The following is an 18321-nucleotide window of genomic DNA, read 5'->3' on the forward strand; positions in this document are numbered from 1 at the left end:
CACCTCCTAATAGACATGTCAGTCTCCTCCCCACCGCATGTATATATCCCCTCCCCGCCGTATGTATATTTCTCTCCCACCCACCCACCCCCTCCTAATGTACAGTCCCCTCCCCATCATATGTATATACTCTGTCAGGATCTAGGGGTAACAGTACTGTATATTTGAATACCGTTTATGTCACAAATGTATCAGTACTAAATACCTATATGTCCCTATGCCATAAATGTCATGTATGTTGTGTATGTCATAAATGTCTATATGAATTGAAAATGGGGGACCCTGATGGAAACAAGACTAACGTCTTTCTCAGGTCTGCATCCCCTTAACAATTGTATGTATTGAGCCGTACTGTATTGTACCCATTCTGCAATCTGTTAAATAAAGTTCATTCATTCATGCTTTCCGTGGTCTTCTGGTGTTGCTGAGCCCACTAGGGCATTCTTTCCTTTTTAGAATGTACCAAACAGTTGATTTAGCCACACCTTAGGGCGGGATCCACAAAGAATGGATTGCACGGTGCTAATTGCACCCTTACTTACAATTCATTATGAATTGAAAATGGGGGACCCTGATGTAAACAAGACGAAAGTCTTTCTCTGGTCTGCATCCCCTTAACAATTGTGTGTATTGAGCCGTACTGTATTGTACCCATTCTGCAATCCGTTAATAACATTTTCAATCAATCAATCACAGCGAATTAGCACTGTGCAATACATTGTTTGTGGATCCCGCCCCTAATGTTTTTACCATCTCTTTGATGGGTTTGTTTAGTTTTTTCTGCCTAATGATGGCTTGCTTCACTGATAGTGACAGCTCTTTGGACCTCATATTGAGAGTTGACAGCAACAGATTTCAAATGCAACCCCACTTGAAATTAACTCTAGACCTTTTATCTGCTCTTTGTAAATGAACAAATGAGGGAATAACACCCATCTGGCCATGTAACAGCTGAGCAGCCAATTGTCAAATAAATTTTTTTGGTCCCTTACAAGGAGGCACACTGTTCACCTGATTTGTATGTAAATAAATACCCTCAGATTAAAGCAGAAAGTCTGCACCTGAAGCACATCGTATTCCATTGTGGTGGTGTAGAGCCAAGATTGTGAAAATGTCCAAATATTTATGGACCTAACTGTACTATATATTATATACACTGACTACATATTATGTCTAAACCACTGCACTGCAGATGACTACATCATTTTTCAGCCAAGCCATTTTAAAGGGATGACCAGATTAGTTTCTACTACAGTTGGCAGCCAAACGATGTATATAAATTGCTGATAACCACAATCTAATGCAATCTAATGCAATGAATTTCATGGCCCTGTTGTAAAAGTCTGATATTCCATGACTTCCCCAGATAATTTAGAACACACCATTTAAATTCCACGATATTCCATGAATTCCATAATTAGCGGGATAGTGGGCATGACAGAATACACATAAGGTTGCGCAACAAGCAGCTTTATTTCATAAAATGCACAATATATAATATATATATATATTTCTTCACATATCTAAAAAAATATTTTTAACAAGCACAAATTCTGGAATCAAGGACGACCATTAAACTCTGAGGTCAGAAACCCTCTGGGTGGGGCGGCTAAGTGGCGCAGTGGGCAAGGCGCTTGCCACTAACGCATGATATGCTGGGTTCGAGCCCAGCTCTCGGCGTTGCTACCGGCTTGGCTGGTCGTTCATACTAACACAATTGGCAGTGTTAGGGGTGGGAAAGCCGGTGGGTGGGGATTGGACGTTGTGGACAGCGACTCCCATAGGTCGGTTGGTGCGCCTGTACAGCAGAATCAGGAAGTATCTGGGGCAGCGTGAGCCTCCCACGCGTTACTCCTCGCCACAGAGATCGCACTGTTCAGGTGAAAAGATGCGACAGCTGCCTCCTCGTGTACCGGAGGGGACACGTGATGCAAGGCTTGGTCCTCACTGCAGCCGACCAGTGGGAGGCATAGTCTAGCAACATTCGAGACAGGGGAGGGGAGAATTGAAGGGAGAATTGGCGAGGCGAAATTGGCATGAGAGAAAAATAGAAAAATAAGGAGAAAAAGTGGATCAAAAAAAGAAACCCTCTGGGTGAACCATTATGTTTGGAATAGGCAGCAAAGTTCTCAAGACCATCAAGACCAGTGGCTACGGTTGTACTGCATTTAAAATGTTCATGTCTATGTAGTTTGTCAAATTGTTATTTATGGTCATGTTTTGTATTGCTTGTCTGTCTGAGACCAAGGACCACAATGGATATAAGTCTTGACTTTTTTGTGTAGCATCCTTGACGTTTTTCTGGAATCTTGTATTTAAAAAAATTTCTAATAAAATCTAATCTAATCTACCCAAGCTGGCCTGGTAACACGGGGGGCAGCGGTGGGGGGTCTGGAGCCCTTACCTGCAGGCAACGAGAACAGAGACAAGACACGCGTTAGTGAAAACAGTTGCTTCACACAGCAGACCTGAGCCAACAATACATTCATATCATTTATATTTTAAAATGTACGAGTAACAAGTCTTAAGGTCAATCTCCAAGCACAAAGATTCAGTAAAACTCGTCACTAACCGGGAGTTCCTATAGGTCCAAACAAAAAGCCCTTTGCACTGTTTTTTTTTTATATATATATTTTTTTATGAATATTGGAAGCGGAAAATGCACTGCAAGCTTCTTCTGAGTAAGACACAAGTCACTTACCGGACGGCCTTTTGCTGGACGCCTTCTCCTTCCTGGCGGGGGACTCGTAGACGGGGAGGAAGTCGCTTCCCGGGTAGCTGGCCAGGCGCTGGTAGTCTGCCAGCAGGTTGGAGCGCCTCAGGCCCGCGGTGGACTTGATGGACTCCAGCTTTTTCAGGAAATTCTGTGAAGTGAACACGTGACGTGAGAAGGACTCATTCAGACCAATGATCTACACCGTTGACCCTGTGGCCTGATCTACACTGTTGACCATTGTGTGGCCTGATCTACACTGTTGACCCCTGTGGCCTGATCTACACTGTTGACCCCTGTGTGGCCTGATCTACACTGTTGACCCCTGTGGCCTGATCTACACTGTTGACCCCTGTGGCCTGATCTACACTGTTGACCCCTGTGGCCTGATCTACACTGTTGACCCCTGTGGCCTGATCTACACCGTTGACCCCTGTGTGGCCTGATCTACACTGTTGACCCCTGTGGCCTGATCTACACCGTTGACCCCTGTGTGGCCTGATCTACACCGTTGACCCCTGTGGCCTGATCTACACTGTTGACCCCTGTGGCCTGATCTACACTGTTGACCCCTGTGGCCTGATCTACACTGTTGACCCCTGTGGCCTGATCTACACTGTTGACCATTGTGTGGCCTGATCTACACTGTTGACCATTGTGTGGCCTGATCTACACTGTTGACCCCTGTGGCCTGATCTACACTGTTGACCCCTGTGGCCTGATCTACACTGTTGACCCCTGTGGCCTGATCTACACTGTTGACCCCTGTGGCCTGATCTACACTGTTGACCATTGTGTGGCCTGATCTACACTGTTGACCATTGTGTGGCCTTCACATTCTTGGGATTTTAAAACGATGAAGCCATTATTTATGTGATCAAATGTGATGTTGGTAAAAAAAAAAAAATTAATCTATTATAATCAAGACATGAATGGAATAGATCATGTTTATCTTGAAAAATTTAAATGAAACAAGGTGGAGGCAGACAGCGAAGGAACCTTTTTGTGTAATATAAATGTGTAGGGGGGGGGGGGGGTGCGCACAGTGTACATTCAATGAAAATGTGTTATATGTTCTTCACAAAAAATGAGCCAAGGCCAATGAGTCTTTAACAAGTAAAGAAATAATTCATTTTATCGTTTCTCTTTTTAGTAAATATTGAAAACAGGACCCACAGACCCGAACGACACACGAGGGTTAAAGAACAGTGAGGTGTGTTGTGAGCCTATTGCTATTTGTGTAGACTAGTGTTACACCCGAGAACATCCATGGGTTCAGCCACCCCGGTCAAGTTCACGGCTCAAATTAAGAATTACAATGTTATTTCCAGGGAAAGTCCAATCAATATTTGTGTACACAAACTACCGGTACGACTCTACCAAAGACCAGCTAAGACTCAAACCTGGGATGAGATCAGGTATAAAGTCGGGTCCATAGACAATGAATGGGAGACTGACTTTGCAGACCCACAGAATGTTTGTTTGAGTTTCTATCCCCAGATGAGTATTACTCTACAGTAGTGTTTTCAGTTCCCTTCATGTACTCTTTATCATGGTCACCTTCAACTTCAAAGTCTTTCCAATTCACAGTCTATGGAGCAGCTCCTGACATTGTGCCTGATGACATCACATTTGGGGTCGTAGCACTCTTGTTCTTGGATTTCGGGAGTTAATAATGTTTACAACTAATATTTTTCGGTATGCCTTAGAGTAGACCAGTGTTTCTCAAAGTGGGGGGCTCGCCCCCCCAGGGTGGGCGCATAGGCATGACAGGGGGGGCCTTGAGATAAAAAAAATAAATAAAAAATGTGGATTACAGAAAATTATCACTAAAGTGCTATCTGTTGCAGCTGCACTGTTCTCCATGAAAATACCATATTTGGATAAGTTTGACCATTTCTCAAAATCTGAAAATCATTATTTAATAAAACACAGAAAAGGATCACCAAGTTACTCTCGATAAAAAAAAACTTTACAGACAACATTGAGACAAAGCTTCCTGACACATCTCCATCCAAACTCTTGGAAGAACTCATTGAAATCTCATCTGATACCACCTGGAGAGCTAGTTTCAGAGTGTGGTGCTGAGTACCAAGTATCTCATGATGCAGCAGTTAAGGTGTTGATACCATTCAGCACCACATATCTGTGTGAAGCTGGCTTTTCATCCATGACAGCTCTGAAAACAAAATATAGGGCCAAGTTGAGCCTTGAGGATGCGTGTTGCCTTGTCAAAGACTGACAGCAATAAAGACTGTTTGCTTATTTCCTATGTTCGCTTTGTAAATTCCCAGTCACTGAGTGAAGATCTGCTGTTTTGCAAATATGTCAAAAACAGAGCGACAGCTGATGAGCTCTTCTGACAGTTACCTGACAGAACATGGACTGAAATGGGAGAACTGTGTGGGCTTTTGCTCTGACGGTGCGCAGGCCATGGCAGGGAAAAGGAGGGGGCTACAGGCGCTCATCAAGGGGGTCTCGCCAAACGCGCAATGGACGCACTGTAAATTCACAGAGAGGCGCCAGCGTCAAGACAGCTTAGCCCTGAGCTGAATGAGGTTTTGACAGAAGTTATAAACGTGGTAAATTTCATCAAAACCCGACCCCTGAAAGTGTGCCTGTTCTCTGTGCTGTGTGAGGAGATGGGAGCTGACCATTCTGCAGTGCTGTTTCACAGCGAGGCAAGGTGGCTCTCGCGAGGGAAGGTGTTGTCAATTTGAAAGGTCACGATATTGGTGTTATTTCAATACATTTAAACATGGCCCATTTCATGACTATTTTGTTGGGGCGAGGGGGGGCCCAAGATATTTTGGTCCGCCAAAGGGGGGCCTGACAGAAAAAGTTTGAGAAGCACTGGAGTAGACCATAGGAATAACATGCACGAATTGGACGGTGTGCCCCAAGCGACAAGAGGCGCACCCAGGAGGGTGATGTCTGACGGCGGCTCTGACAGAGGACTGCGAATCGTCTCTTGCCGTGTCCACGTGGTGCTCAGGAACCACAGAAGGTCTGAGTTAATTATTTCATACGACCAGTCAGATTTTCCCGATCCGACACCACAACTGAAAGTGTTAATTCATTACGCAACCTTTGACCGCACATTGAAAAGTGGCACTACTGAGCACAGTAGGGAAAAAGGGTTCCAGTGAAAATATACAGTATATCAGGTGTTTTCCCCACACACAAGCATGCACCCGCATGAAGAACAGTTTCTGCCTGTGCAAAGCGTGCTGAACGTGTGTAAATTAAATCGATTGATACTTACATTTACATTTAGTCATTTAGCTGACGCTTTTATCCAAAGCGACTTCTTCCTTAAAATCTAACAAGCTAGTACTTATTGAACATCGTTACCCAACGAGTACCTATTCTCATTTCAAAGGCCGCCCCCGACCCCCCCCCCCCCCCCCCCCGCCCCCATTGTTGTTGACGACAAACACTTGTATACTTTGGCTATTTTTGTATTTACTAATAACTACTGACTAACATTGTGTTTTCAAATGTTACACATTGAAAAGCGTTACATTGAATCATATGGGGGTTATGCATTTTAGAAAAGTTTGTGTCTTACTAGTCTCTACATTTAACGCATTAAAAGTACTGGCAAATTACTAGTTATTCATCTTGAAGGGCTACTTATTAATTACTAGCAACTTCTCTGAGGGGGTTTGAGATAGGTCAATTTGATTTAAAGTAGTCAAACTCAAAAACACAGACATCTAGGCTGTTCACAGCTTTGCGACAGTTGATGGGAATCAAAAGTAATGACGTCAAAACCAGGAAACGGTCAACCAGGCCCCCATGGCCCATTAGTATCAACAGCAAACAGAGGAGTGCCTGGTGACCTGGCTTCCTCTGAGGATCTGAACAAGCTGGTTTCGGGCCACGACCTTGGCCTTAACGAAAGGACTTAAATAACCCCCATATATACAGACACACACCGCCTCTGATACATAATCCACTCAGACCATGACTCGTGACACGGTACGTGGTTTTACTACTGTGCAAAATGTACGTCTTGACATTTTGCGATGGGAGCACTGGGCCACAAAGACTTGACCAGGCTTGACCGAAACCACCGGGAATGAGAGAGAAAACATGTCCAACTCAGTGTAAAAATAACCTGTGGAGGCTAGTGGCCCAGAATGGTACAGTACACTCACACCAGCACGCGCCTTGGAAATACCTGAATGAGTGGAAAGAGACAAGAGGGTCAACCTGCTCTCTTACATTACTGGAAAGAGACTGAGGTTGTTAAATGGTAAATGGTGCATTTATATAGCAGCTTTTATCCAAAGCGCTTTACAAATACACACACCGACGGCAGGATTGTGCAAGGTGCCAAACTGCTCATCGGGAGCAGTTAGGGGTTAAGTGTCTTGCTCAAGGACACTTCAACACGCTGCCCGAGAGAAGTGGGAATCTAACCGGGATCCTCCGGATTACCACACGACTGCTCTACCTCCCAAGCCACTCACTTAAGAAAGAACAGTGAGTGGAAAGAGACAGAGGGTCAACCTGCTCTCTTACATTACTGGAAAGAGACAGAGGTCGTTAAAAGAAAAGCACTTTCGGTGATCTACTGCTACTAGTGTTGCCATGCTGCGGTTTCTTCAAAAAGAGAAATCAATGAGGTGCGACCACCTTGGAAAAAAGACAACCGTAGAGGAGTTCATGCGGGCCACTGTTGAAATTCCGAGAACAAGTCCTATTTGAAAGGTTGGACAACTGAGGTATTTTACACGTGTAGTGAGAGGGGGTCAGGGTGGATATACTGATCACACGGCGTATTCAATTACCTCACTCTAAGAATAGTGAGAAGGGAGAGAGACGGAAGCCTTGAAGATGTAAAGAGAGAGAGAGAGAGAGAGAGAGAGAGATCCTCAAAACGGAGAACAGACTGTCCCCACCATTGGGCTAAAGGACGGATGTCTACAGTAACAAGAGTCCTTAAGATGAATGAAAGACCTCTACATGTCCTCAACCAGAGGAATTCTTAGTAGACTAATAAAGCATAGTTCCTTGCCAGCTAATGGGATAGTTGGTTTATTCACAAAATCCATTTTCCTACATTACCGTCCTTCAGCGATAATATTTATTAAAAAGAAAGGATAAAATGAATTATATTTTAATGCTGGCATACAAAAAGGATCTCCTTAAAACGAGTGCGCATTAAAGAAAGACCAATGTGTATTTGTGAATATTAGTCATTCAGCAGGAAGAACACAAGAGCTGACTGAAACATTGTCAACTAGGGCCAGTCCTCAGACTTAGCAATGCTAAGCAATGGAAGACCCATAGTCCCAGCTATGTCCAAGTGACGGTTGCATCTATCCTACATTTCCCCCCCTTTAAACTACATAAAGCACTCAAAATATGTAAATAAAACCAGAAACACCACGGTAAGATAATTTCCTGTCCTATCCTATCTCCTATCTATACAATGCAGTTTCCATAGAGATAGCCTATAGCCATGGCTGTCTCTCTGTCCTTACTACGCTCCCGTCTCTGTGTGGTCATGTAGTCTTAATGTTAGGGGTGAGGGGACTGGAGCCTGAGGTGCTGAACTCTCTTATAATGTCACTGCGCTGCCAAGGCACCTGCTGCCGCCTGTCTGAGTCCGTACGTGTCTGCTTTCACTCACGGCCGTTTCAGACCTGCGCTGCCCAGACAGTCCTTACTGAGTCCTGCCCCAGTCCTGACCGTTAATGCAATAATAAATAGTGCTCCTCTACTAACTAAACTTTTTCCTTTTACTATCATGCACTTTGCCACTAAATAATCTTCCTTGCCTATATTACTACCTACTATATTACTAATATGTCTTTACTGCTATGCACTCAAGACTGTAGCACCCACGTTTCAACACTGTTTGATGAACATTGTTACTCAGCCGAAAGATATGGCTTTTTCAATTGCAGATGCTGATACCAATACTTTGGCCGATATAATGATTTTCTTTGCATCTGATCAAATACATCAATTTAATAATAACAATGAGACACTAAATTGCTGAACATCAGTTCACTAATGTTAGCTATATTAGCTAGCAAGCTTAGCTGGTTGATGACAGGTTTGCACTTGCTAACATTAGCCTGCAAAAGATGGTAATGTCGGTAGGCCAATATCGATATATGGGCCGACCACCAGTATCCGGTGCTCATCCCTCTCTGCTGCACTACACACAGATGCATCGCTCACTAGCAATGTTTAGCGGGCTTGCCAACCACGCGTTTACTAAGCCTGGGTTAATTCCTAGCTAGTGTTTAATGCCGACCAGTAGGCTGTCTAAACCTGGGTTAATTCCAAGCTAGTGTGTTATGCCGACCAGACCAAGGCCGTCTAAACCTGGGTTAATTCCTAGCTAGTGTTTTATGCCGACCAGACCAATAGGCTGTCTAAACCTGGGTTAATTTCCTAGCTAGTTATTTATGCAGACCAGACCAGTAGGCTGTCTAAACCTGGGTTAATTCCTAGCTAGTGATTTACCAGACCAGTAGACTTCAAGGGATATTTTTTATTTAATTTGGGTAAATTTGTCATCCTTAAATGGTTTGCATAGTTAGCATTCCTCATTGAAACCATGGACCACAGATAGCTTCAAGCTGACAGCTGTTAGTGCACCATGGTTATATAAATGCATGCATGCCATTTTGGGGAAAACTGAGGGATAATTGTAGAAACTTCTTCTCACAACGTTAGTGTCTGGTGGAGAAAAATACCAAACTAAAATGCCAAAGTGGTGAAGGTAGACTAAACTATCAAGAGGTTATCAAGAAGGATAGCCTATTTTAGTCAAAGGATCATACCAGTGTGACTTTGACTTCTCACCTCTCGCTTCTCATTACCAGCGACTGTCCCCATCTCATCAACTCACTCTGTATACAGTGTATGTTTTAGTAGATCTCAGCCTACCTTACTAAACGCCATTCACCCTGACATTGATGTTGAAAAGGGGTGGAAAATACATGAGACTTTGAAAAGTTGTTTTGAAAGTTGCTAGGCATAGGTAACTCACCCTCGTCAAACCTTTTACTTTCACTATAAGCGCTTCCATCCATTCAGTTGGGCACGCTTGTTAGCAATTCCCGGGTGCTCGTGGTTGATGTGCGAATTTGAATGGTGGTAGAGTAATACAGTAACGCCAGTGAAAGTAAAAGGTTTTCACAAGGGTGAATTACCGATGCCTAGGGACATTCATGTTTCGTGAAGTATGTTTCCACTCCTTTTCAACAACATCAATGGCAGTGTGAAAGGTAGACTGAGATCTACCAAAACATACAGTTCATACATATATGCAGCACACAACATTTGTTGACAATCTCTGGTAGTGGCGAGAAGTCAAAATGACATCTGGCTATAACAATTAGCCTAGGTGGTAATCTCACACTATTGTATCAAGAGTCTTGTGGCACGATATCTAAAAACTGAGAAGGTGTTTACATTTTATGAAAACCCAGTGGATTCTGCAGTGACATACTGGAAACAACAAACCACCCAGAGACTCTTGTAGATAGAAAAAAAGAGCCCATTTATTCCCATCAGTGATAATTCACTACGACACTGCAGGCGAGGCGAGGCCATCGCAGATAAGGAAAGTAATTTGGCCAAGGTGCAGGGATACACACAACACTCAAGCTAAGACCTCCCCCTTCAACCTTCCCTGAACAAACCCTGTATCCTACCACCAGAAGCACAATCCACACAACGTCCAGTGAGATCTTCTGCGTTTCTCTGATCAGGTGGGCAGTATCTGTACTTTATCTGTACTTTATCTGGATAAACCCTGTATATCTTCACCTGCACAACTGAGGACAGGTGATCAAAAACATAGCTGGGGGGTAGATAGTACTCTTTACTGCTAGTACAACACACAAGGCCCAAATAAGCTAAATGTAATATTTATGAGGCTGATATAAGGGCAGTGGTATATCCCTTTAAGTGACTTTAAGTTAATGATGAATAGCTGGTCATGGTGATATAAACAACGCAATGAGATGTGCTTGGAAGAGTCTACTTTCTACACTTGACATAATAGAGCTGCTAGGATGCGAGTGAGAATGAACAGATTTAGTGGTCTTCAAGTATGGAGAGTTTTCAATGGACCCATTTCAAACCCCACCCTCTTTTCAAGTCAAGTCAAGTCAAGAGTTTTATTTGTCACGGCATACAAGTATACAGTGAAATGCGGGGGGTCTTGCCCGCAACGATTGTGCATAATACCGATCCTCCAATCACAACTGCCGCTTCCCCTCAGACAAAGATTGTCAGAGGGAAGCGACGGTTGTGATTGGAGGATCAATAAGCGAGGGCGGGGTTTGAGATAGGTCCATTCCCAATGCTGCCCATTGAGTTGTACATAGACCTGTTTATAGAATGACCTTACAGATAAGAAACTGTAGTGGTCACTCGCTACTAGTGGGACCTACTGAGTCATAATTCACGGCAATCTAGCCTATATGGAAGGACTGTTGTATTTACTACATCTCCCGTAACTCTGTGCTATTATTACCGCCCTCCTACATTGGTCATTTTCCATTTTGTCTGAGTGGCATTTCTGAGTGTATGTGTGTATGGTGGGTTATATTCTTTATAGCCCACTCACCTCTTTATATATATAAAGAAGTATAATTAAAAAATATATTTTTTTTTACCGATATACCGATATTGTCCAACTCTTAATTTCCGATACCGATATCAACCGATACCGATATATTCAGGGTTTCCCCCCCCAAAAATGGAATAATTTCAGGTAATTAACATTACATATCTCTTGTTGTGGAATTAACACAACATTATGCATACTTTTGACAATAAATAAAATCAGAATTTGTTCTTACTTGCTTGCCTGGGTAAATAAAGGTTATAGAAATGTAAAAAAAAATATATATATTGTTTTTTTGAAAACAGATAGATATTTTCCGATATCACATTTTAATGCCGATATCGGCCGATAATATCGGACATCCCTAATATATATATATATTCCAGTTGTAAGTGTCTACTTAGAGCTACACTCACCAGATTGTCTTTCTCGATGCGGTTTTGCTCTCGCTGCCTGTTCAGCGTGGCCGATGGGTTGCCTCCTGTATTGGACTTCCCCCCGACAGAGCCGGAGCTGGCCGGCCTGGACCTGGGCGGCGGGCGGGACAGCTCGTGCAGCAGCCGCTGGTTCTCCCTGTCGATGCGGCGGACCTCGTCGTTGGTGAAAGAGAAGTTCTTCCGGTTCCTCCCGGTAGGAGAGTGGAAGATGCGTTCACTCTCCAGCAGACTGTCCGCGCCGAGAGAGCCTTAGTGACACAGACCAAACCAATGGACAATAATGGGAATAGTAGTCGACCACAACTTGAGCATCCCACTGTGTGGGTCCTGCTGATCACTCCTCCACCAACACTTCTGTTATTATTTTTTGTAATTCTGCTTTTGCCGTGTCAGATTACCGGCTTCCACTGCCTATTACTTCTGAAATAGAAATGAGGATCTCCGATAGGGTTGACAATCATTATCCAACAAAGTGGCCTACTGTAAACTACTCTAATTTAATATCAGTCACCCTACAACCTTTTTTTCCACTTTTTCTCCTTATTTTCTATTTTTCTCCCATCCCAATTTTGTGTATCCAATTCTCCCCTCCCCTGTCTTGAACGTTGCTCGACTATGCCCCCCACTGGTCGGTTGTAGCGAGGATAGAAGCCTTGTATCACGTGTTCCCTCCGGCACACGAGGAGGCAGCCTGTCACATCTTTTCGCCTGCCAGCGCAGACTCTCATTGGCGAGGTGTAACGCATGGGAGGCTCACACTACCCTCGCCACTTCCTGTCTCTGCTGTGCAGGCGTCTCCCAACCGACCTGTAGGGGTCGCTGTCCACAACGTCCAATCCCCACCCATCGACTTCCACCCGCTGACTCTGCCAAATGAGCCAGTACGAAGGCCGGCCCAAGCCGAAGGCAATGCTGAGACTGGGATTCGATGCCGGAGTCTCTTGCATTGGTGACGAGCGCAATCTCCGCTACGCCACCCAGCCGCCTAGTCACCCTACAACCTTGTATTTGCTTGCCACCCGAGTGCGATCCCACACCACTTTTCCTTAATAACCCACATACCTTTAACGAAAGGAAAGGTTTGGGTTTGATACATATAAACATTAGAAGTCTCCTTCAGGGAGGCGGTCAGGTGGCGTAGCGGAGATTGCGTTCGTCACCAATGCCGGAGACGCTGGATTCGCCTGTTCGAATCCAGCTCCCAGCGTTGTCACCAGCTTGGCTGGCTGTTCACACTAATACAATTGGCAGTATTAGAGGGTGGGAAAGCTGGCGGGCACCCTAAGAACCATCCAGTCATTGGATCAGAACATACTGTTCTTAGGGTCCCTCCAGTATGTTCTGATCTGATGACTGGATGGTTCTTAAGGTCCCTCAAGTATGTTCTGATCTAATGATAAGATATTCCTTTATTGATCCCCTTGGGGAAATTCAGGCATCATAGCAGCATGGGGGAAGGGGGGGGGGGTACAGGTAGTAAAAAACAACACAAGCAGTGTAAACAAATAGGTCAATATAATTTACTATCCAACTAACTGAAATATATATATTCACAGTATTCACAGTGTCACATAAGGTGCAGTATGCATAAGGTAGTGTTATAACTGGATGGTTCTTAGGGTCCCTCCAGTATGTTCTGATCTAATGACTGGATGGTTCTTAAGGTCCCTCAAGTATGTTCTGATCTAATGACTGGATGGTTCTTAGGGTTCCTCCAGTATGTTCTGATCTAATGACTGGATGGTTCTTAAGGTCCCTCCAGTATGTTCTGATCTAATGACTGGATGGTTCTTAAGGTCCCTCCAGTATGTTCTGATCTAATGACTGGATGGTTCTTAGGGTTCCTCCAGTATGTTCTGATCTAATGACTGGATGGTTCTTAGGGTTCCTCCAGTATGTTCTGATCTAATGACTGGATGGTTCTTAGGGTCCCTCCAGTATGTTCTGATCTAATGACTGGATGGTTCTTAGGTTCCCTCCAGTATGTTCTGATCTAATGACTGGATGGTTCTTAGGGTTCCTCCAGTATGTTCTGATCTAATGACTGGATGGTTCTTAGGGTCCCTCCAGTATGTTCTGATCTAATGACTGGATGGTTCTTAGGTTCCCTCAAGTATGTTCTGATCTAATGACTGGATGGTTCTTAGGTTCCCTCAAGTATGTTCTGATCTAATGACTGGATGGTTCTTAAGGTCCCTCAAGTATGTTCTGATCTAATGACTGGATGGTTCTTAGGTTCCCTCAAGTATGTTCTGATCTAATGACTGGATGGTTCTTAGGGTTCCTCCAGTATGTTCTGATCTAATGACTGGATGGTTCTTAGGGTTCCTCCAGTATGTTCTGATCTAATGACTGGATGGTTCTTAGGTTCCCTCAAGTATGTTCTGATCTAATGACTGGATGGTTCTTAGGTTCCCTCAAGTATGTTCTGATCTAGGGAAATCGCCTCCAACTCTTCTCTCTGAAGTTGGAGATTCTTCCTTTCCTTTTGTTTAAGCGTATGAATTCTGACCATTGTACGACTAACTAACAGTTTTTAGCCGATTTTCTTTTATTAATATTTTGTTTCATTCTCTGTTTCATTCTCTGTGAATATTGCTGTTTTATTGTGTCACTGTTTTGTATTTGTATGATGGTTGTTTCTGTAAGTGAGGGAAACCTCAGAAACTTTTTTAAATAAAGGTTGAAATGAAATGAGAAAGAAACAAACTTGGATCAGCAATTTAAACTGTCCCAACACCAATACCTTCCTTCTGGTGGGGAGGAGAAATGCCTGCAATCTTTGGGCAATTCTTTGAGTTAATGATGAAACTAAAGTGTCAAACTGCCCGCTGTGTGTGTCTAATTGGAAACACATGAAACAACTGACATAGCAGTACTTTTTGCTGTTGTTTTATAATGGGTCAGCATGAATTACTGATTAATAATAATAGTCATACTGTAATTTTTTTTTTACTTTGACCTTTGTAGGATGACTTGGTACTTTGTACTTATATTGGTTCTGAACAATTGGTATCAGTGCACCCCTATAGAATATTATTCCTGTTTTTCAGATGGCATTCAGATGGTTCTGTGACCTGAGGACAATCTATGTACCTGGAGAAACTGGGCTGCATAATAGCAGCAAACATATTAGTGTGTGTGGCAATAACCATAGAACTAAACCATGTATTCCAGTTTCATCAGGTCCTTAGACCATCAGGCCAAAGAACCATTTGTAGATCACATAAGGAATAAGAATCCTTTAACAGACCTTTAAGCAAACATCTCAACAAGCAGAAAAAAAAAGATGGGAGCATAGGGAGGCAAATGCATTTGGCTAAAAGAAGGAATGGTTTATAGCTTGACTCACTTTTATCGACATCCTCTGAGCTCTCATCTTCCTGGGGAACGAGGCCACTAGAGGGAGCACTCTCAAGCTCAGTCGGCTCTGTGAGCTGTCCGTTCTCAGCGTTCTCAGCCGTATTCACGAACACAGGCCCCTGGGTAAGGTCCAAGGACTTGAGTGGGCTGATTTCAGGAGTGGAGAGGGGGGTCACGTCTGTCACTGAGTCTTCAGACTCCTCTGTGGGAGTAGGGGTGCTCACCCTCACCCCTTTCAGGCGGAGGAACTTCCAAGAGGCCGGCACCCCCTCCTCCTCTTCTTCGCTCTCGTCTCGACTCTGGTGGTAACCGTCTTCGTAGTCTTCCTTTTTGTACTCGGCCCACAAAGACAGATCAGATCCACCTGGGCTTTTTGAGCGGCTACTAGCAGGCTCAACATCACTGCCATCAGCGGTGTCTGACAAACAGGTGATGGAGGATGTGCTGGATGACCCGCTGCTCATATCTTCTACAGCTGAGCTGTAGCCGTCCTCTGAATCGTCTACCTCACTGATGTGGTGCTCCTCCCCTTCGTTCTGAGGGTTCTTTGCTCCCTCAGGAGTCTGTGCTCCATCACTGCCTCTGACAGCCTCCATCGGGCTTTGACTCTGGCTAGCCTGTATGTGGTCAGGCACTGGTAGGCTGCCCTTTTCAGCCTCCGACCTCTTCTCCACCTGCTGCTGCCCTCCATCTTTTCTGATGCTGCCATCATTGTCGCAATCACTGTCAAAGAATGAGTGATCCACTTCTCCTTCCAGTTCCCTGGGGCTATACATGTCACTTTACCACACTTCTGTCACACGTCTGACAGGTGAATGTGAAAGCTGAACCTGCGGAATAAATGCATTGTATCCCATTAGTTGTATTGTATCCACTTTTCTGCCATTGACTAAAAACACACTTCTTCAATCAATATCTGAAATGATTGATTGATTGATTGATTGAAAAGTTTATTAACAGATTGCAGAATGGGTACAGTAGAGCTCAATACATACAATTGCTAAGGGGATGCAGACCAGAGAAATACTTTTGTCTTGTTTACATCAGGGTCCCCCATTTTCAATTCATCCTAACATATATAACACACACGACATACAGATAGACAGTACTGCTACATCTATACATTTATGACATACCAGATTAGCAAATACAGTACTGTTTGTGATACAAAAAGTGTCCAGAAAAGAGTACATTTGACATAGAAACTGTACATTGGAGGAGGTTGGGTAGGTGGGGTGGGGGCTGTACATTGGGGGTGGGGGGGGGGGGTGGGGTAGGGGGTGGGGGGGGGACACTGTACACTGGAATACTGACAAAGCCATACTTGGTCATTTACTGTACAACTGGGTTAGGACATTTACAGGGGCAAGTTTCAAATTGCAGTCTCCCGTAGGTGTTCTTTGGGAGTGTTTTTGAAAGTGGGTAGTGATTCACATTCCTTTACAGCTTTGGGTAGGGCGTTCCACATTGATGTGGCATAATTGCAAAACGTGTTTAGTCCCTTGTTTGAGCCGAATCTGGGTTTAACATGATTTGTGGAGCGCCCTCTGGTGTTGTGATCGTGGTATTCATTCACTGACCTTTGGGAAGTATTTTGACATGTACATGGGTACCTTGGTCGTGTAGTGTATCTTGTAGACCAGGCCCATTGCAAGTTGCTGTACTCTGTCGTCTACTCTAAGCCATCCTAGGTTGTCAAAGTGGGCAGGGGTGAGGTGGGTTCTAGGAGTCAGGTCAAGCAGTAGTCTGACTAGTTTTGAGATGTTTGTAATTTGGTTTTTAGTGCCTTTGAGGTGCTTTGGTACCATGAGGTGCAAGCATAGTCGTTGTACCCTTGAATGAGTGCTCCTGCCAGAGTCTTCAGGGTATTCTTGTTTAAAAAAAAGAAAAAAAAGAAATAAACCTAACCTTGGTACTGTCTTTTACTATCATGCACTTTTCCACTAAATAATCTTCCTTGCCTATATATTACTACCTAAGTATACGAATATTTACTGCTATGCACTCAAGGCTGTAGCAGTGTAGCACCCACATTTTCAACACTGTTTGATGAACATTGTTACTCAGCTGAAATAGTTGTACCCTTCCTGCTGACCTGTTGTACAGAACTTGTAAGTCGCTTTGGATACAAGCGTCAGCTAAATGACTAAAATGTAATGTACATTCGTTTAAGTCACATAACGGTACGTGAGCCTAGTTTCATGCTCATCTAATGAGCATTTAAGGGATCAGAAATCCATACAGTAGTAACGTTACTTAGCCAAGTCGTAGGCTGGAAAATAACACGGCTAGAAGCTAGCGGTAACGTTAGGTTAGAAGGAATGGCTAACGTTAACATCTTACCTGGCCTGGGCGTCACGTTCCATTTCAATATTAGGTGACGTTCATCTTGAACACGCATTTGGCTGACTATTCAAGGGAAACAAATACAATTTAGATAACGTTATGCGTTTTGAGATGGACACCAGCTCTTGGTGTTAACGGTTAGCTACAGGACAGCTAACGTTTGCTTGGCTTGATAGGGGCGTGGCAGTGTAACTAGGGCACGCAACTTCCTGGCAACCGTGGATATGCATTGATTGATTGATTGATTGATTGATTGATTGATTGATTGATTGATTGATTGATTGATTGATTGATTGAACACTTTATTAACAGATTGCAGAATGGGTACAGTACAGTACAACTCAATACATACAATTGTTAAGGGGATGCAGACCAGAGAAAGACTTTCGTCTTGTTTACATCAGGGTCCCCCATTTTCAATTCATCATATGACACACACGACATACAGATAGACAGTACTGCTACATCTATACATTTATGACATACCAGATTTGCAAATACAGTACTGTTTGTGATACAAAAAAAATCCAGAAAAAGAGTGTATATACATTTGACATAGAAACTGTACATTGGAGGAGGTTGGGTAGGTGGGGTGGGGTTGGGTGGGGCTGTACATTGGAGGTGGGGGGGGGGGGTTTGGGTAGGGGACACATACTGTACACTGTACATTGGAATACTGACATACATTTGACATAGAAACTGTACATTGGAGGAGGTTGGGTAGGTGGGGTGGGGTTGGGTGGGGCTGTACATTTGAGGTGGGGGGGGGGGGGGGTTGGTAGGGGGGGGACACACTGTACATTGGAATACTGACAAAGCCATACTTGGTTAGGACATTTGTAGGGGCCAGTTTCGAA

General features: G+C 43.9%; 1 protein-coding gene across 1 annotated transcript; it reads right to left on the reverse strand.

Annotated features, from left to right (window-relative positions):
* Window positions 1-1472: 1472 nt before the first annotated feature.
* On the reverse strand, window positions 1473-17607 carry cfap97 (cilia and flagella associated protein 97). Its single transcript, XM_084318776.1, has 5 exons — window positions 17462-17607; window positions 15108-15948; window positions 11735-12003; window positions 2702-2864; window positions 1473-2404 (listed from the first exon to the last, which is right to left on the reverse strand). The coding sequence occupies exons 2-5, from the start codon at window positions 15892-15894 to the stop codon at window positions 2343-2345; spliced, it is 1281 nt and encodes a 426-aa protein (XP_084174902.1). The 5' UTR covers window positions 15895-15948; window positions 17462-17607; the 3' UTR covers window positions 1473-2342.
* Between the last annotated feature and the right edge of the window lie 714 nt (window positions 17608-18321).

Source organism: Notolepis coatsorum (genome assembly GCF_963971535.1).
Source record: "Notolepis coatsorum genome assembly, chromosome: 7".
NCBI classification, from domain to species: domain Eukaryota; kingdom Metazoa; phylum Chordata; class Actinopteri; order Aulopiformes; family Paralepididae; genus Notolepis; species Notolepis coatsorum.